This window comes from Mobula birostris, chromosome 12 (genome assembly GCF_030028105.1).
Source record: "Mobula birostris isolate sMobBir1 chromosome 12, sMobBir1.hap1, whole genome shotgun sequence".
NCBI lineage: Eukaryota > Metazoa > Chordata > Chondrichthyes > Myliobatiformes > Myliobatidae > Mobula > Mobula birostris.
Window position 1 is genome coordinate 95525343 of NC_092381.1, and position 25505 is coordinate 95550847.

Below are 25505 nucleotides of genomic sequence, written 5' to 3' on the forward strand. Positions count from 1 at the left end.
GCTACACTCTCTAGTAGATCTCTCTATTATATTAATAAAGGAAGCACTCTTGGATACAAATTCCATAAATTCCATTCAGTCCAAGCTTTTTACACTATGGCTGGCCCAGTCAATATTAGGGATGTTAAAAATTCCCACTAATATTACCCTGCTAAGTTTACAACTGGCTACAATCTCTCAACACATCTGTTCCTCCATTTCCCCAACTATTGGGGGCCTATAATACAATCCCATCAGAGTGAATATCCGCTTCTTGTTTTTAAGTTCTACCCATATGGCTTCATTGAATGTCCCGTGGGTAGCGGGCTGGAGAGGTTCAAAGAATATCCTTAAACATTGGGCTGCCAATCCTGCCCTTCCCCCAGCCACGTTTCTGTAATTATGGTATCCTAGCCCCAGAGCAAATACTGCTTTGAAAAAAATAAAACAATAAATTCAACTTCATTTTGACCTTATGAAAGTTGTTGGTTAGAAAGAATGACAGTCTACAAATCAGTGAATTCGAATGAATCAAGGACAGTGGAAGCAGGCAGACTAATTGTCTTTGTTCTTGCCATGTGTTTGGGGATGGAGGCTACCATTTTATAGACACTATTCTCCATTTTGTGAACTTGACATAAAATATTCTGCAGAGGCTGGGGTCAAAGCAACACTTACAACACGCTGGAGGAACTCAGCAGGTCGGGCAGCATCCATGGAAATGATCACCTACATCCGGGATACATCCCCTGCCCTCCACCTCTTCAGTAACTTTCAGTTCCTCGATCCTGATCGCTTCATTTTCACTATGGATGTCCAATCCTTATACACCTCCATTCCCCATCAAGAAGGCCTCAAAGCCCTCCAATACTTTCTGGACAATAGACCTCACCAGTTCCCCACCACCACTACCCTCCTCTGGTTGGCGGAACTGGTACTCACACTTAATAAGTTAGTGGTGAACGCAGCAGGCCAGGCAGCATCTCTAAGAAGAGGTACAGTCAACGTTTCAGGCCAAGACCCTTCGTCAGGGCTAACTGAAGGAAAAGTTAGTAAGAGATTTGAAAGTGGGAGGGGGAGGGGGAGATCCAAAATGATAGGGGAAGACAGGAGAGGGAGGGATGGAGCCAAGAGCTGGACAGGTGATTGGCAAAGGAGATATGAGAGGATCATGGGACAGGAGGCCCAGGGAGAAAGACACGGGGGGGGGGGGGGAACCCAGAGGATGGGCAAGGGGTATAGTCAGAGGGACAGAGGGAGGAAAAGGAGAGTGAGAGAAAGAATGTGTGTAGAAAAATAAATAACGGATGGAGTACAAGGGGGAGGTGGGGCATTAGCGGAAGTTAAAGAAGTCAATGTTCATGCCATCAGGTTGGAGGCTACCCAGACGGAATATAAGGTGTTGTTCCTCCAACCTGAGTGTGGCTTCATCTTTACAGTAGAGGAGGCCGTGGATAGGCATGTCAGAATAGGAATGGGATGTGGAATTAAAATGTGTGGCCACTGGGAGATCCTGCTTTCTCTGGCGGACAGAGCGTAGGTGTTCAGCAAAGCAGTCTCCTAGTCTGCGTCAGGTCTCGCCAATATATAGAAGGCCACATCGGGAGCACCGGACGCAGTATATCACCCCAGCCGACTCACAGGTGAAGTGTCGCCTCACCTGGAAGAACCATCTGGGGCCCTGAATGGTGGTAAGGGAGGAAGTGTAAGGGCATGTGTAGCACTTGTTCTGCTTACAAGGTTAAGTGCCAGGAGGGAGATCAGTGGGGAGGGATGGGGGGGACGAATGCACAAGGGAGTTGCGTAGGGAGCGACCCCTGCGGAAAGCAGAGGGGGGGGGAGGGAAAGATGTGCTTAGTGCTGGGATCCCGTTGGAGGTGGCGGAAGTTACGGAGAATAATATGTTGGACCCGGAGGCTGGTGGGGTGGTAGGTGAGGACCAAGGAAACCCTATTCCTAGAGGGGTGGCGGGAGGATGGAGTGAGAGCAGATGTGCGTGAAATGGGAGAGATGCCTTTGAGAGCAGAGTTGATGGTGGAGGAAGGGAAGCCCCTTTCTTTAAAAAAGGAGGACATCTCCCTCGTCCTGGAATGAAAAGCCTCATCCTGAGAGCAGATGCGGTGGAGACGGAGGAATTGCGAGAAGGGGATGGTATTTTTGCAAGAGACAGGGTGAGAAGAGGAATAGTCCAGATAGCTGTGAGAGTCAGTAGGCTTACAGTAGACATCAGTGGATAAGCTGTCTCCAGAGATAGAGACAGAAAGATCTAGAAAGGGGAGGGAGGTGTCGGAAATGGACCAGGTAAACTTGGGGGCAGGTTGAAAGTTGGAGGCAAAGTTAATAAAGTCAACGAGCTCAGCATGCGTGCGGGAAGTAGCGCCAATGCAGTCGTCAATGTAGCGAAGGAAAAGGTGGGGGACAGATACCAGAATAGGTACGGAACATAGATTGTTCCACAAAGCCAACAAAAAGGCAGGCATAGCTAGGACCCATACGGGTGCCCATAGCTACACCTTTAGACTGGAGGAAGTGGGAGGAGCCAAAGAAGAAATTATTAAGAGTAAGGACTAATTCCACTAGACGGAGCAGAGTGGTGGTAGAGTTCCTTCAGTTAGTCCTGACGAAGGGTCTTGGCCTGAAACGTCGACTGTACCTCTTCCTAGAGATGCTGCCTGGCCTGCTGCGTTCACCAGCAACTTTGACGTGTGTTGCTTGAATTTCCAGCATCTGCAGAATTCCTGTTGCTCACACTTAATAACTTCACTTTTGGCTCTTCCCACTTTCTTCAGACCAAGGGTGTAGCTATGGGCACTCGCATGGGCCCCAGCTATGCCTGCCTCCTCGTTGGTTATGTGGAACAGTCTGTGCTCCAAACCTATTCTGGTACTGCTCCCCAACTTTTCCTTCGCTACATTGACGACTACATTGGTGCTGCTTCCTGCACCCATGCTGAGCTCATCAATTTCATCGACGTTACCTCAAACTTCCACCCAGCCCTCAAATTCACTTGGCCTATCTTGGACACTTCTTTCCCCTTTCTCGATCTTTCGGTCTCCATCTCTGGAGACAGATTGTCCACTGACATCTTCTACAAGCCCAATGACTCTCATAACTACCTCGACTATACATCTTCCCACCCTGCCACATGTAAAAATGCCATTCCCTATTCCCAGTTCCTCCGTCTCTGCCGCATCTGCTCCCAGGATGAGGCTTTCCGTTCCAGGACATCTCAAATGCCCTCTTTCTTTACGAATCGTGGTTTCCCTTCTGCTATCATCAACGATGCCCTCACCCGCATCTCCTCCATTTCCAGCACTTCGGCCCTCACCCCATTGTCTCGCCCCCACAACAGGGACAGAGTTCCCCTTGTCCTCACCTACCGCCCAACCAGCCTCCAGATCCAGCACATTATCCTCCGCAACTTCCTCCACCTTCAACAGGACCCCACCACTAAGCACATCTTTCCCTCTCCATCCCCCTCTGCTTTCCGCAGGGATCGGTCCCTCCCCACGGATCTCCCACGCAGCACTTATCCCTGTAAGTGCAAGTGCTACACCTGTCCCTACACCTCCTTTCTTGCCACCATTCAGGGCCCCAAACAGTCCTTCCAGGTGAGGTAACACTTCACTTCTGAGTCTGTTGGGGTCATCTATTGCATCCGGTGCTCCCGGTGTGGCCTCCTCCACATCGGTGAAACCCGACACAGACTGGGGGACCGCTTCGTCGAGCACCTCCGCTCCATCCGCCAAAACAGACAGGATCTCCCCGTTGCCACCACTTCAACTCTGCTTCCCATTCCCATTCGGATATGTCTATACATGGCCTCCTCTACTGCCATGATGAGGCTAAACTCAGGTTGGAGGAGCAACACCTCATATACTGTCTTGGTAGTCTTTAGCCCCTTGGTATGAACACTGAATTCTCCAACTTCCGGTAATTCCCTCCCCCTATCCGTATTTCACTCTGCCCCCCTCCCCCAGCTGCCTATCACCTCCCTCATGGTTCCACCTCCTTCTACTACCCATTGTGTTTTCCTCTATTCCTTCTTCACCTTTCCTGCCTATCACTTCCCTGCTTCCCCTCCCCACCCCTTTATCTTTCCCCTTACTGGTTTTTCACCTGGAACCTACCAGCCTTCTCCTTCCCACCCTCCCCCCACCTTCTATATATGGCTTCTGCCCCTTCCTTCTTCAGTCCTGATGAAGGGTTCCGGCCCGAAACGTTGACTGATCATTTCCACGGATGCTGCCCGACCTGCTGAGTTCCTCCAGCGTGTTGTGAATGTGAGCTTGACATACTGGGCTTGATGAATGTTTTAAAGAAGACACAATGATGCTCCAGGAAATCTGCTGGACTTGAGATCACTTCCAAATAAGAAGTTATTTGTGAGACGTCCTTTGGTTGAATATAACATGCAGGTTTGTGAATGTTGGGGTTTGTGCCTCCTGGAGTAATTCAAGCTGGGTGCTGATTGAAAACAAAGAGCTATAAATTATCGACTGTCACTTGCTTTAAAGAGGGCAATAAATGGATGCTGGCTTGGAGTAGAGCCAATAAAAAGATGTTAAAGATCGGACACATAACGCGTGGCCAATGACACTGGAATGTAACATCTGAATTGATAAGGGATGGATACTTTGTGTGTGCTGGTAGCGGTAACTTCAAAGAATAACCATCGTGGAACACGTGGCAAGTGAATCAGGACTAGAAGGAACGCCTAGCCTGCGCAGACTCCTTTGCCCGGGTAATACCTTTGCTATTCAGGAGAGTCAGGGAAACTTAGTAGATGTGCACACAAGGTATTTAGTGTTCAAATTCATGTATTTATTAGTTTGAACAATAAAGGTCAATAAGTACAGATCTCTCTGTGCCTCACAAGGGGTGAGTCGTACAAAAAAGCTAACCAATTCAGACATCCAGACCTGCTTTATAACACCTCTAAAAACTAACACGTAATGAGCTGAACATGGACTGAATATGTTGCTTGTGGGGGAAACAAAAATTATGCAATGATTTTAGTAAAGCTTACTGCTTTAATACTCAAAACCTCAATCAGCTTTGGCCACAATGATTCAGATTTACTTATCATTCTGGTGTAAAAGATCACTCCCATCCTTCTTGAGAAAGATATCTGAAACACGAATCTCAGTTCTACAGTATATTTATTTTGTTTAATGACAACCTTAACACATGGTATATGGAGACTGCATTAAGTAAGTTCAAAGTATATTTACCAGCTTTTCTACTTCACTTAGATTAACTAGTGATTTCTAAACGAACATCTAAAATAGCTGCAAAATCAAAACACAAAATTACATTTTTACAGGTTTTCTTTGCGGATTTTCTGCTCCATTAACAGCATTGAGTAACAATGCCACTGAATTTGGTTAACGTATGTCCAAATGATAATAACACTAAGTCTTAACATTAATTTTCACCATTGTTCAATCCTTTCCTACCTATGTTCGTGACACTTCTCACGCTCTGAAACTTTGCGATGATTTTAAGTTCCCTGGCCCCCACCGCTTTATTTTCACCAGCCCATCCTCTGGGTTTCCCCCCCTGCCCCTTTTCTTTCTCCCTGGGCCTCCTGTTCCATGATCCTCTCATATCCCTTTTGCCAATCAACTGTCCAGCTCTTGGCTCCATCCCTCCCCCTCCTGTCTTCTCCTATCATTTCGGATCTCCCCCTCCCCCTCCCACTTTCAAATCTCCTACTAGCTCTTCTTTCAGTTAGTCCTGACGACGGGTTTCGGCCTGAAACATCGACAGTACCTCTTCCTAGAGATGCTGCCTGGCCTGCTGCGTTCACCAGCAACTTTAATGTGTGTTATTAAGTCTTATTAGGTCTTTGGCATGATTTTGCCCTTGTACATCTTGTTGCAGTCCTATCAACAGTTGACCTTACACTTAATAAAGCCAAAGGATCAAAACAAGCCTCTTCCCTCTCTGTACGGATCTGTCACTGACTTCTATAACTGTGTAATCAGTTAACATAATCAGTTAAAACCACCACTGCAACTCAAAAGTCTGAAACATTAAGCCTCAGAATCCCAGTCTCTGCAGATGTTATGAATCAATCTCTTTCTGTTTTGTTTATTGTTGTCAGAACACAAGTCTCCTTACTCCAAAAGGATGCTTCATTACATGGTCCCTGCCAGCCACACAAAGCCCTTTCCTTGGGCACATGAATCTAAAAACCGTAGCTCTAGAGACACAAAGTCACAGTGGCCTACAATAGTTCTGCTCCAGCTCATCATTGGGTGAGGTAATGTACTCAGACATGTAGGGAGGTGTCAGATCTATGCAGAGTTCACCAGTTAAGGCCCCATAATTGATCTGAATTATTTAAAACAGAATGGGCAAGGGCAAAAAGTCCAAGGAGAACCGATCCAAGGTTTCTCAAAAGCATATTTTGTGAGCTAAGATAGAATGGTATTGGGTTGGGAGAAGAAAAATCTAACCACCATTGAGAATGGCATGTTTTTGAATGGAGACTTTTTAAGCTACGGTTTCTTTTCCACCTCTTTCACCTATAAGAGGTAGAAAAGAAAATGCAGTTGGGAAGAGCAGAAATATTTGGCGTACTTACTCCAGGTGTTCTCTTAAATAATGTTGGTGTCTCAACGTCTACAAAACCTGAAAACAAAACATGGGTAAGCAGCAAAGTACTGCATTAATTTAATTGCATTTACCACAATTTCGCATGTTTCATGCCTTCTATCAAATTTACCAAATCTGTAATACTGCCAAAAGGAATGAATTGATGGAAGTATTACAGTAGAGAAAATACAACCGAGGCATTTTATAACAAGAAGATTGAATTATCAGAGCTAACAATGCCCTCATGCTTTCTGAGAACTTCTGCAAAGTAATCACTGCAAAAGTAACAACAGACAGAAAAAAAGATGAATTAGAAATAAAGAGCAGTTTGTGGAAGTCAGTCATTTTCTTCGGCAGTTGAACGGGGCACGACTGTGCAAGCGCGTGTAAGTCGGACCATGAGGCAGCGGGAGTATTTAAAAGAAAGCAGATTAATGGAGCGAGCAACTTAGTAGTGAAAGACAGAGTAGGAAGGCTTTGGTTCCTGAGGCTTCGGCGAGCAGAGGCTGAGGAAGAGCTTCACTCCAAGTGAGGTAAGGTTGGGTAAGTTCCTTTAATAAATCAAACTACCTTACCAGTAGGTAATGGGGGCAGCTAGGGCAATTGAATGTTCCGTTTGCAGGATGTGGGAAGTCAGGGCGAGTACAATCGTCCCTGATAACTACACCTGCAAAAGGTGCATCCAGCTGCAGCTCCTGACAAACCGAGTTAGGGAACTGGAGCTGGAGCTGGATGAACTTTGGATCATTTGGGAGGCAGAGGCAGAAATAGAGAGGCGTTACAGGGAGATAGTCACCCCTAAGAGTCAGGAGACGGGTAGCTGGGTGACTGTCAGGAGAGGGAAGGGGAAGAGACAGAATGAGCAGAGCACCTCTGTGGCCATTCCCACCAATAATAAGTACATTGTTTTGGATACTGTTGATGGGGATGACCTACCAAGGACAAGTTGCAGTGGTTGCATCTCTGGCACCGAGATGGGGCCCTCAGCTCAGAAGGGAAGGAGGGAAAAGAGGAGAGCAGTAGTGACAGGGGATTCGATAGTTAGGGGGACAGATAAGAGGTTCTGTGGAAGACAGAAAGAATCCCAGATGGTCTGTTGCCTCCCTGGTGCCAAGGTCCGTGATATCTCCGATCGAGTTCTCAGTATCCTCAAGAGGAAGGGTGAGCAGCCGGATGTCGTGGTCCATGTAGGGACCAATGACGTGGGTAGGAAGAGTGAGGAGGTCCTGAAAGGTGAGTTTAGGGAGTTAGGCGCCAAGTTAAAGGACAGGGCCTCCAGGATAGCAATCTCAGGATTGCTGCCAGTGCCACATGCAGGCGGGTTTAGAAATAGTAAGATAGCGCAGGTCAACACCTGGCTGAAGCCATGGTGCAGGAGGGAGGGCTTTAGATTTATAGATAATTGGGCAGTTTCCCAGGGAAGGTGGGACCTGTTCCGGCCGGACTGTCTACATCTGAATTGGAGGGGGACAAATATTCTTGCAGGTAGGTTTGCGAGAGGCGCTCTGGTAGATTTAAACTAGATACGAGGGGGGAGGGGAACCAGAGTGTAGGAACAGATGTAGGGGAGAAGGAAGAAATAGAAAATAGTGAAGTTATTTGCACAGTTAGTGATAAACAGAGAGTAAGAGGTGGAAAATTTCTTAAATGCATTTATTTTAATGCTAGGAGCATTATAAGAAAGGTGGATGAGCTTAAAGCATGGATTGATACCTGGAAGTATGATGTGGTAGCTACTAGTGAAACATGGTTACAGGAGGGGTGTGATTGGCAACTAAATATTCCTGGATTAAATTGCTTCAGGACTGATAGAATCGGAGGGACAAGAGGGGAAGGTGTTGCATTGTTTGTCAGAGAAAATATTACAGCGGTGCTCTGGCAGGATAGATAAGAGGCCTCGTCTAGGGAGGCTATTTGGGTGGAATTGAGGAATGGGAAAGGTGTAGCGACTCTTATGGGGGTGTATTATAGACCACCAAATGGGGAGTGAGAATTGGAGGAGCAAATTTGTAAGGAGGTAGCAGGTATTTGCAGTAAGCACAAGGTTGTGATTGTGGGAGATTTTAATTTTCCACACATAGACTGGGAAGCCCATACTGTAAAAGGGCTGGATGGTTTGGAGATTGTAAAGTGTGTGCAAGATAGTTCTTTGCAGCAATACATAGAGGTACCAACGAGAGAAGGTGCAGTGTTGGATCTCCTGTTAGGGAATGAGATAGGTCAGGTGACGGAGGTTTGTGTTGGGGAGCACTTCAGGTCCAGTGATCATAATACTATTCATTTCAATATAATTATGGAGTAGGTCTGGACACAGGGTTGAGATTTTTGATTGGAGAAAGGCTAACTTTGAGGAGATGCAAAAGGATTGGGTCAATTTGTTTTATGGGAAGGATGTAATAGAGAAACGGAGGTCATTTAAAGGTGAAATTTTGAGAGTACAGAATCTTTATGTTCCTGTTAGGTTGAAAGGAAAGGTTAAAAGTTTGAGAGAGTCATGGTTTTCAAGGGATATTGGAAACTTGGTTTGGAAAAACAGAGAGATCTACAATAAATATAGACAGCATGGAGTAAATGAGATGCTCGTGGAATATAGAGAATGTAAAAAGAATCTTAAGAAAGAAATTAGAAAAGCTAAAAGAAGATATGAGGTTGCTTTGGCAAGTAAGGTGAAAATAAATCCCAAGGGTTTCTACCGTTATATGAATAGCAAAAGGATAGTGAGGGATAAGATTGGTCCCTTAGAGAATCAGAGTGGAGCCAAAAGAGATGGGGGAGATTCTGAACAATTTCTTTTCTTCGGTATTCACTAAGGAGAAGGATATTGAATTGTGTAAGATAAGGGAAACAGGTAGGGAAGTTATGGAAACTATGATGATTAAAGTAGTAGTAGTACTGGAGGTTTTAAGGAATATAAAAGTGGATAAGTCTCTGAGTCCTGACAGGATATTCCCTAGGACCTTGAGGGAAGTTAGTGTGGAAATAGCAGGGGCACTGACAGAAATATTTCAAATGTCATTAGAAATGGGGATTGGCATATTGCTCATGTTGTTCCATCATTTAAAAAGGGTTCTAAGAGTAAACCTAGCAACTATCAGCCTGTGAATTTGGCGTCAGTGGTGGGTAAATTGATGGAAAGTATTCTTAGAGATGGTATGTATAATTATCTGGACAGACAGGGTCTGATTAGGAACAGTCAACATGGATTTGTGCGTGGAAGGTCTATTTGACAAATCTTATTGAATTTTTTGAAGAGGTTACTAGGAATGTTGACGAGGGTAAAGCAGTGGATGTTGTCTATATGGACTCCAGTAAGGCCTTTGACAAGGTTCCACATGGAAGGTTGGTTAGGAAGGTTCAAGCGTTAGGTATTAATATTGAAGTAGTAAAATAGATTCAGCAGTGGCTGGATGGGAGACGCCAGAGAGTGGTGGTGGATAACTGTTTGTCAGATTGGAGACCGGTGACTAGTGGTGTGCCTCTTTACTGGGTCCAATGTTATTTGTCATATACATTAATGATCTGGATGATGGGGTGATAAATTGGATTAGTAAGTATGCAGATTATCCTAAAATTGGTGGAGTTGTGGATAATGAAGTAGGTTTTCAAAGCTTGCAGAGAGATTTAGACCAGTTAGAAGAGTAGGCTGAAAGATGGCAGATGGTGTTTAATGCTGATAAACGTGAGGTGCTACATTTTGGTAGGCCTAATCAAAATAGGACATACATGGTAAATGGTAGGGCATTGAAGAATGCAGTAGAACAGGGGGATCTAGGAATAATGGTGCATAGTTCCCTGAAGGTGGAATCTCATGTGGATAGGGTGGTGAAGAAAGCTTTTGGCATGCAGCCTTTATTAATCAGACCATTGAGTATGGGAGTTGGGATGTAATGTTGAAATTGTACAAGGCATTGGTGAGGCCAAATTTGAGTATTGTGTACAGTTTCGGTTACCGAATTATCAGAAAGATGTCAACAAAATAGAGAGAGTACAGGGAAGGTTTACTAGAATGTTACCTGGGTTTCATCTCCTAAATTACAGAGAAAGGTTGAACAAGTTGTGTCTTTATTCTTTGGAACATAGAAGGTTGAGGGGGGACTTAATAGAGGTAACACACATCAAAGTTGCTGGTGAACGCAGCAGGCTAAGCAGCATCTCTAGGAAGAGGTACAGTCGGCATTTCGGGCCGAGACCCTTCGTCAGGACTAACTGAAAGAAGAGCTAGTAAGAGATTTGAAAGTGGGAGGGGGAGCGGGAGATCCAAAATGATAGGAGAAGACAGGAGGGGGAGCAATGGAGTCAAGAGCTGGACAGTTGATTGGCAAAAGGGATATGACAGGATCATGGGACAGGAGGCCCAGGGAGAAAGAAAAGGGAGAAGGGAGAAAACCCAGAGGATGGGCAAGGGGTATAGTGAGAGGGACAGAAGGAGAAAAAGGAGAGAGAGAAAAAGAATGTGTGTATATAATAAATAACCGATGGGGTACGAGGGGGAGGTGGGGCATTAGCGAAAGTTTGAGAAGTCAATGTTCATGTCATCAGGTTGGAGGCTACCCAGACGGAATATAAGCTGATGTTCCTCCAACCTGAGTGTGGCTTCATCTTTACAGTAGAGGAGGCCATGGATAGACATATCAGAATGGGAATAGGACTTGGAATTGAAATGTGTGGCCACTGGGAGATCCTGCTTTCTCTAGCGGACAGAGCGTAGGTGTTCAGCGAAACGATCTCCCAGTCTGCGTCGGGTCTCACCAATATATAGAAGGCCACATCCGAGCATCAGACGCAGTATATCACCCCAGCCGACTCACAGGTGAAGTGTTGCCTCACCTGGAAGGACTGTCTGGGGCCCTGAATGGTGGTAAGGGAGGAAGTGTAAGGGCATGTGTAGCACTTGTTCCGCTTACAAGGATAAGTGCCAGGAGGGAGATCGGTGGGGAGGGATGGGGGAACGAATGGACAAGGGAGTCGCATAGATCCCTGCAGAAAGCGGGGGTGGGCGGGGGAGGGAAAGATGTGCTTAGTGGTGGAATCCCATTGGAGGTGGCGGAAGTTACGGAGAATTATACGTTGGACCCGGAGGCTGGTGGAGTGGTAGGTGAAGACGAGGGGAACCCTATTCCTAGTGGGGTGGTGAGAGGATGGAGTGAGAGCAGATGTGCGTGAAATGGGGATGACGCATTTGAGAGCAGAGTTGATGGTGGAGGAAGGGAAGCCCCTTTCTCTGAAAAAGAAGGACATCTCCCTCGTCCTGGAATGAAAAGCCTCATCCTGAGAGCAGATGCAGCGGAGACGGAGGAATTGCGAGCAGGGGATGGCATATTTGCAAGAGACAGGGTGAGAAGAGGAATAGTCCAGATAGCTGTGAGAGTCAGTAGGTTTATAGTAGACATCAGTAGATAAGCTGTCTCCAGAGATAGAGACAGAATGATCTAGAAAGGGGAGGGAGGTGTCGGAAATGGACCAGGTAAACTTGAGGGCAGGGTGAAAGTTGGAGGCAAAGTTTATGAAGTCAACGAGCTCAGCATGCGTGCAGGAAGCAGCGCCAATGCAGTCGTCGATGTAGCGAAGGAAAAGTGGGAGACAGATACCAGAATAGGTTTGGAACATAGATTGTTCCACAAAGCCAACAAAAAAGCAGGCATAGCTAGGACCCATACGGGTGCCCATAGCTACACGAGCTATTTAAAATTATGAGAGGGATAGATAAAGTTGACGTGGATAGGCTTTTTCCATTGAGAGTGGGGTAGATTCAAACAAGAGGACATGAGTTGAGAGTTAAAGGGCAAAAGTTCAGTGGTAACATGAGGGGGAACTTCTTTACTCAGAGAGTGGTAGCTGTGTGGAATGAGCTTCCAACAAAAGTGGTTGAGACAGGTTCGATGTTGTCGTTTAAAGTTAAATTGGACAGCTATATGGACAGGAAAGGAATGGAGAGTTATGGGCTGAGTGCTGTTCGGTAGGACTAGGTGAGAGTAAGAGTTCGGCACAGACCAGAAGGGCCGAGATGGCCTGTTTCTGTGCTGTAATGGTTATATGGTTATATTAGATTTGGAAGTATTTAACATGTAAAACATTTCAAATATGAGTAAAGAATCTTCTAAACAGCTGGGTGGCACCTCATCTAAAGGAGGCCTAGCACCCCTCAACAATCCATAGATAAAATGTGCTCCCCTCGACTACACTAACACATGCTACTAAGGAATATAGTTATTAAATGAAAAAGAATCAAATGGAATGAGAGATGTGAAATGATATCACTGTTTCTCACCATGTAAATTACACAGATACTCCCGCATTCTCATGACCATCTGGGAACGTAGTCGCAAGTTGTACTGCATCTGGGAACTTCTCAGGTCCAAGTACCGGTGTTGCATACGTAATACTTCTGACTTCTGCAGAAAATTGGAAATTTGGAATTCTAAAATGTAGTCTTGCACCATTTTTTGAAAATTATACTGAATCTTCTTTCGCCTTCTGAACCGGCAGTGAATTTCAGATTATGACATGCTAGTTCTTTTGATTGGGGAGAGATAGTGCAAATCCAAATCCCTCTGTAATCATCACGTCTTTGACAGCTTAATTCACATCATCTTGTAAGGCTCAAGCAGTCAAACTCTTATGCTGAGCTACTCCCAAAAGCTCAACATGGTATGCCATCGAGCCATTATGTTAAGTACTAACCACTGTTCTGAGCCGAGTTAGTGCAGCTTAGTTGGGTAGTAGATGGACTTGCCATAGTTGGCCTGAAAATTACTGGAGTATCATTTTTGGGAACTAGCCAGGAGAGTGAAGATAAGTGAAGTAGTTATGACCATTCATTATTCAAAGGGCAAGTGATTTAAAAAAAGTTTGTGTGAAGAGATGGAAAAGACATTTAGAAAGTTCTCAGAAGAGCACTTGATTTGCCATCAAAGTACAAACTTCAGTCTGAGGGCTTGGGTCGGATAGCTCTTCATTGATGCAGATGCAGATCTGATGAAGGATCTTGGACCTGAAGCATTAACCCTGTTTCTCTTTCCACAGAAGCTGCTTGACCTGCCATGGGCTTCCTGCACCGTCTGTCTTTATTTCAGATTTCCAGCATCTGTAGCTTTTTTTTTGCACTCTGGCAAGACTCATAAAACTGGGTAAGTTACCTACGGGTCCATGAATCAAGTGAGCAAGAAAGAAAGAAATTGAGAACACAGTAATGGGATTTCAAACAGCTCTACCACTAACAACAGGGATTTGAAACTGTGATTACTCATTGTGATAATGGTGTCCTGGTGTGTTGCTAGAGCTGTTTGTCCCTTGGGTAGTGTCTGCCAAAGTACTTACACAAATCTGAAAGGAAGGGTTCAGTCATTAGGGAAGCAAGTGATAAGTGAAAAAAAAAATCATAAGGTATTATGTCAACACGTTGTTGACATTGTATCTTCGTTCCAGGATTTACCTTTGCAAGCTCCTTGGTTTCAAAGGGTAACTTTCTGCATCTGTTTAGTAGCTCAGCATGCTGCAGCCTCACTTCAATTTTACCTGTCGACATCTCCTGAAGCCCAAAAGACAACTGGTTAAATAAGGTAAGGAATCTTTCTGAAGTTATATTACCAACAAAATTCACCAGTGAAAAAGAAAAGCACTAATTCCAAGTGTCCAGAGATTAAAGTATTCTTGAATAAATATGAAGCAAATAACCCACCCTCACACATATCCCTGTGCAAAAGAAAAAAAAAATCACTCTTAGGCTGTTTGGAGATTTGAAATGTAATTGTAGCTTCCCAATAATGATGGTGCTCATACTTTGGCAGTTTGCAACCCAATGCATTAGTCTATGCTGAAGTGATTCATATGTAATCAATCAACATGACTCCTTTTTTTTTTAATAAAATAGTAATATGAATCAAAGAACTACTGTATATCATACTATATAAGAAAACAATACATTAAAGATTCACCCTAGTCAAATAACCTTCAACTCAGAGACACAGCCTCAAGCCTTCATGATTACAGATGAATCACTGCTGCATAGACTAATGCACTGGGATGCAAACGGCTAACCTATCAGCACCATCATTATTGGGAAGCTACAATTACATTTCAAATCTCCAAACAGCCTAAGAATGATTTTTTAAATTAATTCACAGAATATGGAAGTTATTGCGTTAGGGATATTTAAAGGATATGGATTCACAGAATATGGAAGTTATTGCGTTAGGGATATTTAATTCACAGAATATGGAAGTTATTGCGTTAGGGAGGTTGACAGATTCTTGATTAGTCAGGACATGAAGGGATACGGGGAGAAGGCAGGAGATTGGGGCTGCAAGAGAAAGCGGATCAGCCATGATGAAATGGCAGAGTAGACTCGATAGACCAAATGGCTTATAAACCTATATCTTATGGTCTTATTGAAGTTATTGGTAATTCAGATATTTTCATCTCTATTATTTTTTTTGAACTGAATGGTTTGCTTTCATATGAAACACAGAATGCTAACACAAACATGCAAATTGAAGATTGACCTTTATTTCAAAGGACTGGAATATAAAAGTGAAATTATTGATTAGTTTTAATTTTCACAGAATTAAAAGTCATTATAATCGTAGAGGCCATTGCTAAGACCATATCCAAAGTACACAACTTAGTCTGAAGGAAGTAGTTCGGAGAAGATTCAATAGGTTGACTCCTGGTAAGAAAGGATGTCTTACGAGGAAGGCTTAAGTAGGCTGTGGCTATCCACAATACAAGATAATGTTAATAAGATTATGAAGGGCCTATCCAAGGTAGATGCTGACAGGATGTTTTCCCTTGTGGGAAACTTTAATTAGAGCAAGTAGTTTTGGATAAGGGATACCATTTAAAATGGAGATGAGGGTGTTGTGTACCTTGGGATTTCTCCACACTAAAAAGTTGTGGACACTGAATAATATATATTCAATACTGAAATAGGTATATTTTTGGTCTATAGGTAAATTGGGGATTAATGGGACCAGGCATGAAAAGTGCGGTTTGAGACCAAGATAAGATCAGGCGTATAGCTAACATCCATTTCTATTTCTTACATTCTTGTCTCAGAATAGCAGTGATTTTAGAGTCCCATTGCAAAGATGGGAGATTTGCTTCCCTAAACCAACTTTATGAAACAGAGGATTTTTCAATAATTATTCATTAGTTTCAGGGTCTAAAATGCAATCACACAGTTTACTGATACCCAATCAATAACAGGATTTACACCATTAGATGCACGTGCAAGATTTTTTAATGGATTACTTAGTCACATAGATTTCTCTTCAAATGGTTTTAACAAAGCAATGCTAATAATGCCATTGCATTTCTACAACATAATGCAAAAACCAGTAAGATTTGATCAGTATACATAGTTTAGAATACACTATAAACTAAATAACATATTGTCTACACCCCATCATGAAATGACTTAGATGTAGAAATAATTTGCAGAAACCAAAGAGAGGGAGAGAAAAACTGTATTTCTTTGGCACAACCTAGCAAATAATCCAATGAACTATCAAAAGAAACTTGGGAAATATACCCTACATGTAAAGAAGCTCAAACCAAAGTGCAAAAATATTAAAACGAGATAAACAGATTTTACACTGCATCACACTATTATCAGTTTGACATTCAGCTAATAATTTAGCATGTCTTTTGTTGTTTTCAAAATGATAACCAGAGGGGTTTACAGTGGTATGCAAAAGTTTGGGCACCCCCGGTCAAAATTTCTGTTACTGTGAATAGCTAAGCAAGTAAAAGATGAACTGATTTCCGAAAGGCACATTTAGATGACACATTTCTTTAATATTTTAAGCAAGAAAACTTCTTTATTTCCATCTTTTATAGGTTCAATATAACAAAAAAAAGAAAAGAGCCCAACACAAACGTTTGGGCACCTTGCATGGCAGTACTTAATAACACCCCCAGCTTGTATCACAGCTTGTAAACACTTTTGTAGCCAGCTAAGAGTCTTTCAATTCTTGTTTGGGGGATTTTCACCCACTCTTCCTTGCAAAAGGCTTCTAGTTCTGTGAGGTTCTTGGGCTGTCTTGCATGCACTGCTCTTTTAAAGTCTATCCACAGATTCTTGATGATGTTTCGGTCAGGGGACTGTGAGAGCCATGGCAAAATCTTCAGCTTGCGCCTCTTGAGGTAGTCCATTGTGGAATTTGAGGTGTGTTTAGGTTCATTACCCTGTTGTAGAAGCCATCCTCTTTTCATCTTCGGCTTTTTTACAGACGGTGCGATGTTCGCTTCCAGAATTTGCTGGTATTTAATTGAATTCATTCTTCCCTCTGCCAGTAAATGTTCCCCGTGCCACTGGCTGCAGCACAAGCCCAAAGCATGATCGATCTACCCCCGTGCTTAACAGTTGGAGAGGGGTTCTTTCCATGAAATTCTGCACCCTTTTTTCTCCAAACATACCTTTGCTCATTGCGGACAAAAAGTTCTATTCAAAAAATTTAAAGGAACATCTAAACAAGCCTGATGCATTTTGCGGCCAAGAAGTTCCATTTTAACTTCATCAGTCAACAGGAGTTGTTTCCAAAATGCATTGGTGATAAGAAAGCTAAACTGTTAATTCAGTTTGTAAAGGAATTAATACTAAGAGAAACAATAAATCCAACATATCTTTTTGGGATACAGGAGATTCACAAATCATACTGACCAGATTAGCTTGTCCTGGTGGCCTGGGAATCACTGTTCCAGTGACAGCTATTACAGATTCAAGAGGAAGTTCGCAAAGCATCTTCTTCAAGTGTGCAGTGGACTGTGAAGAGAGGAATTAATCAAGTTCAAATGTGACAGTGCAGCTATTCAGGGACAATAAAGAAAAACAATCTTGGTAAAAATGAGTGATACAGAAGATGACTGGTTATGGTGTAGGAATCTCAATCACTTACTATATACGTGAACTGTGCTGACAGTCAACAGGAGGTCTTAACAAAACTAATATCCAGTATGCCATTGAATGGAAGGCTCTGGGTACTGGACAATAAGTAGCACCAAAGAAAACTCTTAGGCTACAGCCACTTGCGAACATGGAGAGATTTTTTATTTTATGTATCCGATAGTGTGAAGCCTTTAATCGAGGAATTCCACAAAGTACATAGAACATAAAATAGTACAGCACAGTACAGGCCCTTCGGCCCACAATGTTGTGCCGACCCTCAAACCCTGCCTCCCATATAACCCCCCACCTTAAATTCCTCCATATACCTGTCTAGTGGTTTCTTAAACTTCACTAGTGTATCTGCCTCCACCACTGACTCAGGCAGTGCATTCCATGCACCAACCACTCTCTGAGTAAAAAACCTTCGTCTAATATCCCCCTTGAACTTCCCACCCCTTATCTTAAAGCCATGTCCTCTTGTATTGAGCAGTGGTGCCCTGGGGAAGAGGCACTGGCTATGCACTCTATCTATTCCTCTTAATATCTTGTATACCTCTATCATGTCTCCTCTCATCCTCCTTCTCTCCAGAAAGTAAAGCCCTAGCTCCCTTAATCTCTGATCATAATGCATACTCTCTAAACCAGGCAGCATCCTAGTAAATCTCCTCTGTACCCTTTCCAACGCTTCCACATCCTTCCTATAGTGAGGTGACCAGAGCTGGAAACAGTACTCCAAGTGTGGCCTAACCAGAGGTTTATAGAGCTGCATCATTACCTCGCGACTCTTAAACTCTATCCCTCGACTTATGAAAGCTAACACCCCATAAGCTTTCTTAACTACCGTATCTACCTGTAAGGCAACTTTCAGGGATCTGTGGGCATGTACCCCCAGATCCATATAACCATATAGCAATTACAGCACGGAAACAGGCCATCTCAGCCTTTCTAGTTCGTGCCGAACTCCTACTCTCACCTAGTCCCACCGACCTGCACTCAGTCCATAACCCTCCATTCCCTTCCTGTCCATATATCTATCCAATTTAACTTGAAACGACAACATTGAACCAGCCTCAACCACTTCTGCTGGAAGCTCATTCCACACAGCCACCACTCTCTGAGTAAAGAAGTTCCCCCCTCATGTTACCCCTAAACTTTTGCCCTTTAACTCTCAACTCATGTCCTCTTGTTGGAATCTCCCCCACTCTCAATGGAAAAAGCCTATCCACATCAACTCTATCAATCCCTCTCAATTTTAAACACCTCTATCAAGTCCCCTCTCAACCTTCTATGCTACAAAGAATAAAGACCTAACTTTTTCAAGCTTTCTCTGTAATTTAGATGAAACCCAGGCAGCATTTTAGCAAACCTCCTCCGTACTCTTTCAATTTTGTTGACATCTTTCCTATAATTCGGTGACCAGAACTGTACAAAATACTCCAAATTTGGCCTTTACAATGTCTTATACAATTTCAACATTACATCCAAATTTGGCCTTTACAATGTCTTATACAATTTCAACATTACATCCCCACTCCTATACTCAATGCTCTGATTAATAAAGGCCAGCATGCCAAAAGCTTTCTTCACCACCCTGTCCACATGAGATTCCACCTTCAGGAAACTATGCACCATTATTCCTAGATCCCTCTGTTCTACCGCATTCTTCAATGCCCTACCATTTACCATGTATGTCCTATTTTGATCAGTCCCACCAAAATGTAGCACCTCACATTTTTCAGCATTAATCTCCATCCGCCATCTTTCAGCCCACTCTTCCAACTGGCCTAAATCTCATAGTCATAGTCATACTTTATTGCTCCCAGGGGAAATTGGTTTTCATTACAGTTGCACCATAAATAATAAATAGTAATAACACCATAAATAGTTAAATAGTAATATGTAAATTATGCCAGGAAATAAGTCCAGGACCAGCCTATTGGCTCAGGGTGTCTGACCCTCCAAGGGAGGAGTTGTAAAGTTTGATGGCCACAGGCAGGAATGACTTCCTATGACGCTCTGTGCTGCATTTCGGTGGAATGAGTCTCTGGCTGAATGTACTCCTATGCCCAACCAGTACATTATGTAGTGGATGGGAGACATTGTCCAAGATGGCATAAAACTTGGACAGCATCCTCTTTTCAGATACCACCGTCAGAGAGTCCAGTTCCATCTCCACAACATCACTAGCCTTACGAATGAATTTGTTGATTCTGTTGGTGTCTGCTACCCTCAGCCTGCTGCCCCAGCACACAACAGCAAACATGATAGCACTGGCCACCACAAGCTCTCTGCAAGCTAACTTAGTATCATCTGCATACTTACTACTCCAATTTACCATCCCATCATCCAGATCATTAATATATATGACAAACAACATTGAACCCAGTACAGATCCCTGAGGCACACCGCTACACACTGTCCTCCAATCTGACACACAGTTATCCACCACTACTCTCTGGCGTCTCCTATCTAGCCACTGCTGAATCCATTTTACTACTTCGATATTAATGCCTAATGATTGAACCTTCCTAACTAAACTTCCGTGTGGAACCTTGTCAAAGGCCTTACTGAAGTCCATATAGACAACATCCACCGCTTTACCCTCGTCAACTTTCCTAGTAACCTCATCAAAAAATTCAATAAAATTTGTCAAACATGACCTTCCACGCACAAATCCATGTTGACTGTTCCTAATCAGACCCTGTCTATCCAGATAATTATATATACCATCCCTAAGAATACTTTCCATCAATTTACCCACCACTGACGTCAAACTCATAGGCCAATAATTGCTAGGTTTACTCTTAGAACCCTTTTTAAACAATAGAACCACATGAGCAATACGCCAATCCTCCAGCACCAGCCCCGTTTCTAATAACATTTGAAATATTTCTGTAAGTGCCCCTGCTATTTCCACACTAACTTCCCTCAAGATCCGAGGGAATATCTTGTCCGGACCCGGCGACTTATCCACTTTTATATTCCTTAAAAGCGCCAGTACTTCCTCTTCTTTAATCGTCATACTTTTCATAACTACCCTTCTTGTTTCCTTTACCTTACACAATTCAATATCCTTCTCCTTAGTGAATACCAAAGAAAAGAAATTGTTCAAAATCTCCCCCATCTCATTTGGCTCCGCACATAGCCGTCCACTCTGATTCTCTAAGGGACCAATTATATCCTTCACTATCCTTTTGCTATTAACATAATGGTAGAAACCCTTTGGATTTATTTTCACCTTACTTGCTAAAGCTGCCTTGTATCTTCTTTTAGCTTTTCTAATTTCTTTCTTAAGATTCTTTTTACATTCTTTATATTCCTCGAGCACCTCATTAACTCCAAGCTGCCTATATTTATTGTAAATCCCTCTCTTTTTCCAAACCAAGTTTCCTATATCCCTTGAAAGCCATGGCTCTCTCAAACTTTTAACCTTTCCTTTCAACCTAACAGGAATATAAAGATCCTGTACCCTCAAAATTTCACCTTTAAATAACCTCCATTTCTCTATTACATTCTTCCCATAAAACAAATTGTCCCAATCCACTCCTTCTAAATCCTTTCGCATCTCCTCAAAGTTAGCCTTTCTCCAATCAAAAATCTCAACCCTGGGTCCAGTCCCATCCTTCTCCATAATTATATTGAAACTAATGGTATTGTGATCACTGGACCCAAAGTGCTCCCCAACATATACCTCCGTCACCTGCCCTATTTCATTCCCTAACAGGAGATCCAACACTGCCCCTTCTCTAGTTGGTACCTCTATGTATTGCTGCAAAAAACTATCTTCCACACATTTGACAAACTCCAAACCATCCAGCCCTTTAACAGAATGGGCTTCTCCCACAATCACAACCTTGTGCTTCCTACAAATATCTGCTATCTCCTTACAAATTTGCTCCTCCAGTTCTCGGTCCCCATTAGGTAGTCTATAAGCATCACTACACCTTTCCTATTCCTCAATTCCACCCAAATAGCCTCCCTGGACGAGTCCACTAATCTATCCTGCCAGAGGACCGCTGTTATATTTTCTCTGACAAGCAATGCAACACCTCCCCCTATTGCCCCTCCTATTCTATCACACCTGAAGCAACAAAATCCTAGAATATTTAGTTGCCAATCACACCCCTCCTGCAACCTAGTTTCACTAACAGCTACAACATCAAATTTCCAGGTATCAATCCATGCTCTAAGCTCATCCACCTTTCTTACAATGCTCCTAGCATTAAAATAGATGCATTTAAGAAACTCTCCACCTCTTACTCTCTTTTTATCCTTAATGGAGCAAACAACTTTGTTATTTTTTCTTCCTTGTCCCCTACATCTTTGGTCCGAGTGCTCCTGATCTCTGTCCCCTGCCTATCCTCCCTCACACACTGTCTACTAGCTTTCTCTATTTGTGAACTAACCTCCTCTCTCCTAGTCTCTTTAGTTTGATTCCCACCCCCCCAACCATTCTAGTTTAAAGTCACCTCATTAGCCCGCACAAATCTCCCCGCCAGGATATTGGTCCCCCTAGGATTCAAGTGTAACCTGTCCTTTTTGTACAGGTTACACTGCGCCAAAAGAGGTCCCAATTATCCAAAAACTTGAGTCCCTGCCCCTGCTCCAATCCTTCAGCCACGCATTTATCCTCCACCTCATTGCATTCTTACTCTCACTGTCGCGTTACACAGGCAGTAATCCTGAGATTACTACCTTTGCGGTCCTTTTTCTCAACCCCCTTCCTAACTCCCGAGATTCTCCTTTCAGGACCTCTCCCCTTTTCCTAACTATGTCATTGGTACCTATATGTACCACGACCTCTGGCTCCTCTCCCTCCCACTTCAGGATATCTTGGACGTGATCAGAAATATCCCAGACCCTGGCACCAGGGAGGCAAACTACCATCTGAGTCTCCGGACTGCGTCCACAGAATCGCCTATCTGACCCCCTTACTATCGAGTCCCCTATTACTACTGCCCTCCTCTTCCTTTCCCTACCCATCTGAGTTACAGGGCCGGACTCTGTGCCAGAGGCACGGCCATTGTTGCTTCCCCCAGGTAAGCTGTCCCCCCCCAACAGTTCTCAAACAGGAGTACCTAGTGTCAAGGGGCACAGCCACTGGGGTACTCTCTATTACCTGACTCTTCCCCTTCCTCCTCCTAACTGTGACCCACTTGTCTGCCTCCCGTGGCCCTGGTGTGACCACCTGCCTGTAACTCCTCTCTATCAACCCCTCACTCTCCCTGACCAGACGAAGGTCATCGAGCTGCAGCTCCCGTTTCCTAATGTGGTCTCTTAGGAGCTGCATCTCGATGCACCTGGCGCTGAGGTGGACGTCCAGGAGGCTGGAAGACTCCACAACCTCCCACATCCGGCACCGAGAACATGCTGCCCTCACACTCATACTTCCCCCTCTCCTCAAGTAACAACAAAAAATGAATACCAAACCCTCTTCGCCTCGCCCATTTCCGCCTAAGCCCGTTGAGCCGAAGCCCTTAAGCCTTCACTCTGCTCCCGGCTCACTCTGCCGCCTGCAAACTCCACTGCCCGCTGTTTAAGGCTCTGTTCCTTTTAAATCTTCCGAGCTTTACTGCCCGACGTCACATGCCTGCGCAGTCCTGCCTCTCTGAATGCCAATGAAAAAAAAATGAAAAATTCAAAAATGGCTTCATCTGCACTCCCACTCCGATTCTCAGACTTCCTTCTCCGAGATCCCTCTGCTCCTCCACACTACCAAGCATCCTGCCATTTACTTTGTACTCTGCCTTGGAGTTTGTCCTTCCAAAGTGTACCACCTCACACGTCTCCAGGTTGAACTCCGTCTGCCACTTCTGCATCCTATCAAATTCTCTCTGCGATCTTCGACAATCCTCTACACTATCCACAACACCACCAACCTTTGTGTCGTCTGCAAACTTGCCAACCCACCCTTCATCCAGGTCGTTAATAAAAATCACAAAAAGTAGAGGTCCCAGAACCAATTCTTGTAGGACACCACTAGTTACAACCTTCCAATCCGAATGTACTCCCTCCACCACGACCCTCTGCTTTCTGCAGGCAAGCCAATTCTGGATCCACCTGGCCAAATTTCCCTGGATCTCATGCCTTCTGACCTTCTGAATAAGCCTACCACAAATTTTAGATCTAAATCTCTCTCAGTAAAGTGTTGTAGCAATTATTTATAATATAATTATGAATTTATGTCCTGATGTTTCCAATAAAATTAAAGCTGATTGGGAAAGAGAACTTAAGATTATTATACTGATTGAAAAATGGGAAAAAATTCTTCAATTGGTTAATTCATCCTCTATATGTGCTGATTCCTGCATGTGTTGATACAGTTTAAAGTAGTGCACAGGGCTCATATGTCCAAAGATAAACTATCTCGTTATTATTCTTATATTAATCCTATATGTGATAGATGTCATTTCGAGATAGCCTCTTTAACTCATATGTTTTGGTCATGTCCTTTGTTGGAAAAATATTGGAAAGATATTTTTGATATTATTTCCGCGGTTTTGAATACAGACTTACAACCTCATCCAATTACTGCTATTTTTGGATTACCAATGATAGACTCAAATTATTTAACCTCTTCAGCACGCCGGATGATTGCATTTCTTACTTTAAATCGCTAGAAGATCCATTTTGCTGAATTGGAAAGAGATTAACCCTCCTACTGTATTTCACTGGTTTTCATAAACTACGTTGTGTTTGAATTTGGAAAAAATTAGAAGTGTGGTTTATGACCCTTCCATTAAATTTGAAAAAACCTGGAGGCCATTCATTCATCATTTTCATATGATGTAATTTGACCATTTCCAAACTTATTTTATTTCTCTGTACTGTTGGTTGAGAAGAATGGAGTCGTTGACACTAAGCTTTTCTTCTCTTCCACTTTTACGTTGTTAGAATTGCCCAAGTCTTTTAGTTTAGTTGACTAATTCTGTTTAGTTTAGTTTTTTTTGGGGTGAGGTTTGTTTTTTTTTTCTATTTTTTTTTCTTTTTCATGATTTTTCTCCAGTTTTTTTTTGTGTCCTGTATTATTCATTGTTATCCTACACGATTGGGAGTTTTGTCAACTTATACTATTTGGTCTTATAATTACTCATTTTAAGTACAACAATGTATCTCCAACTATTTGTATTATTGCTATCTTATGTTTATGTTTTATGAAATTAATAAAAAGATTGAAAAAGAAAAAGAAAGAAAGAAAGCAAGCCTACCATGTGGAACCTCGTCAAATGCCTTACTAAAATCCCATGTAGATCACATCCACTGCACTACCCTCATCTATATGCCTGGTCACCTCCTCAAAGAACTCTATCAGGGTTGTTAGACACGATCTGCCCTTCACAAAGCCATGCTGACTGTCCCTGATCAGACCATGATACTCTAAATGCCCATAGATCCTATCTCTAAGGATCTTTTCCAACAGCTTTCCCACCACAGACATAAGGCTCACTGGTCTATAATTACCCGAACTATCCCTACTACCTTTTTTTGAACAAGGGGACAACATTTGCCTCCTTCCAGTCCTCCGGTACTATTCCCATGGATAACGAGGACATAAAGATCTTAGCCAGAGGCTCAGCAATCTCTTCCCTCGCCTCATGGTGCAGCCTGGGGAATACTCCGTCAGGACCTGGGGACTTACCCGTCTTAATGTATTTTAACAACTCCAAAATCTCGTCTCCCTTAATATCAACATGCTCCAGAACATCAACCTCACTCATATTGTCCTCACCATCATCAAGTTCCCTCTCATTGGTGAATACCGAAGAGAAGTATTCATTGAGGATATTCACTTCCACAGCCTCCAGGCACATCTTCCCACCTTTATCGCTAATCGGTCCTACCTTCACTCCTGTCATCCTTTTGTTCTTCACATAATTGAAGAATGCTTTGGGGTTTTCCTTTACCCTACTCACCAAGGCCTTCTCATGCCCCCTTCTTGCTCTCCTCAGCCCCTTCTTAAGTTCCTTTCTTGCTACCCTATATTCCTCAATAGACCCATCTGATCCTTGCTTCCTATGCTGCCTTCTTCCAACTGACT

General features: G+C 43.4%; 1 protein-coding gene across 4 annotated transcripts in view; it reads right to left on the reverse strand.

The window, feature by feature from the left end:
* dars2 (aspartyl-tRNA synthetase 2, mitochondrial) overlaps positions 1–25505 on the reverse strand; it is a 94029-nt gene that overhangs the window by 39053 nt on the left and 29471 nt on the right. For 3 of the 4 annotated variants that reach the window (XM_072274333.1, XM_072274331.1, XM_072274334.1), the window contains 4 exons: positions 17243–17344; positions 14015–14110; positions 12851–12974; positions 6572–6618 (listed from right to left, as the gene is read on the reverse strand). In XM_072274333.1, the coding sequence (XP_072130434.1) occupies positions 6572–6618; positions 12851–12974; positions 14015–14110; positions 17243–17344 (369 nt within the window). The remainder of the gene's footprint in view (positions 1–6571; positions 6619–12850; positions 12975–14014; positions 14111–17242; positions 17345–25505) is intronic. The other variant, XM_072274332.1, reaches the window with a different exon arrangement.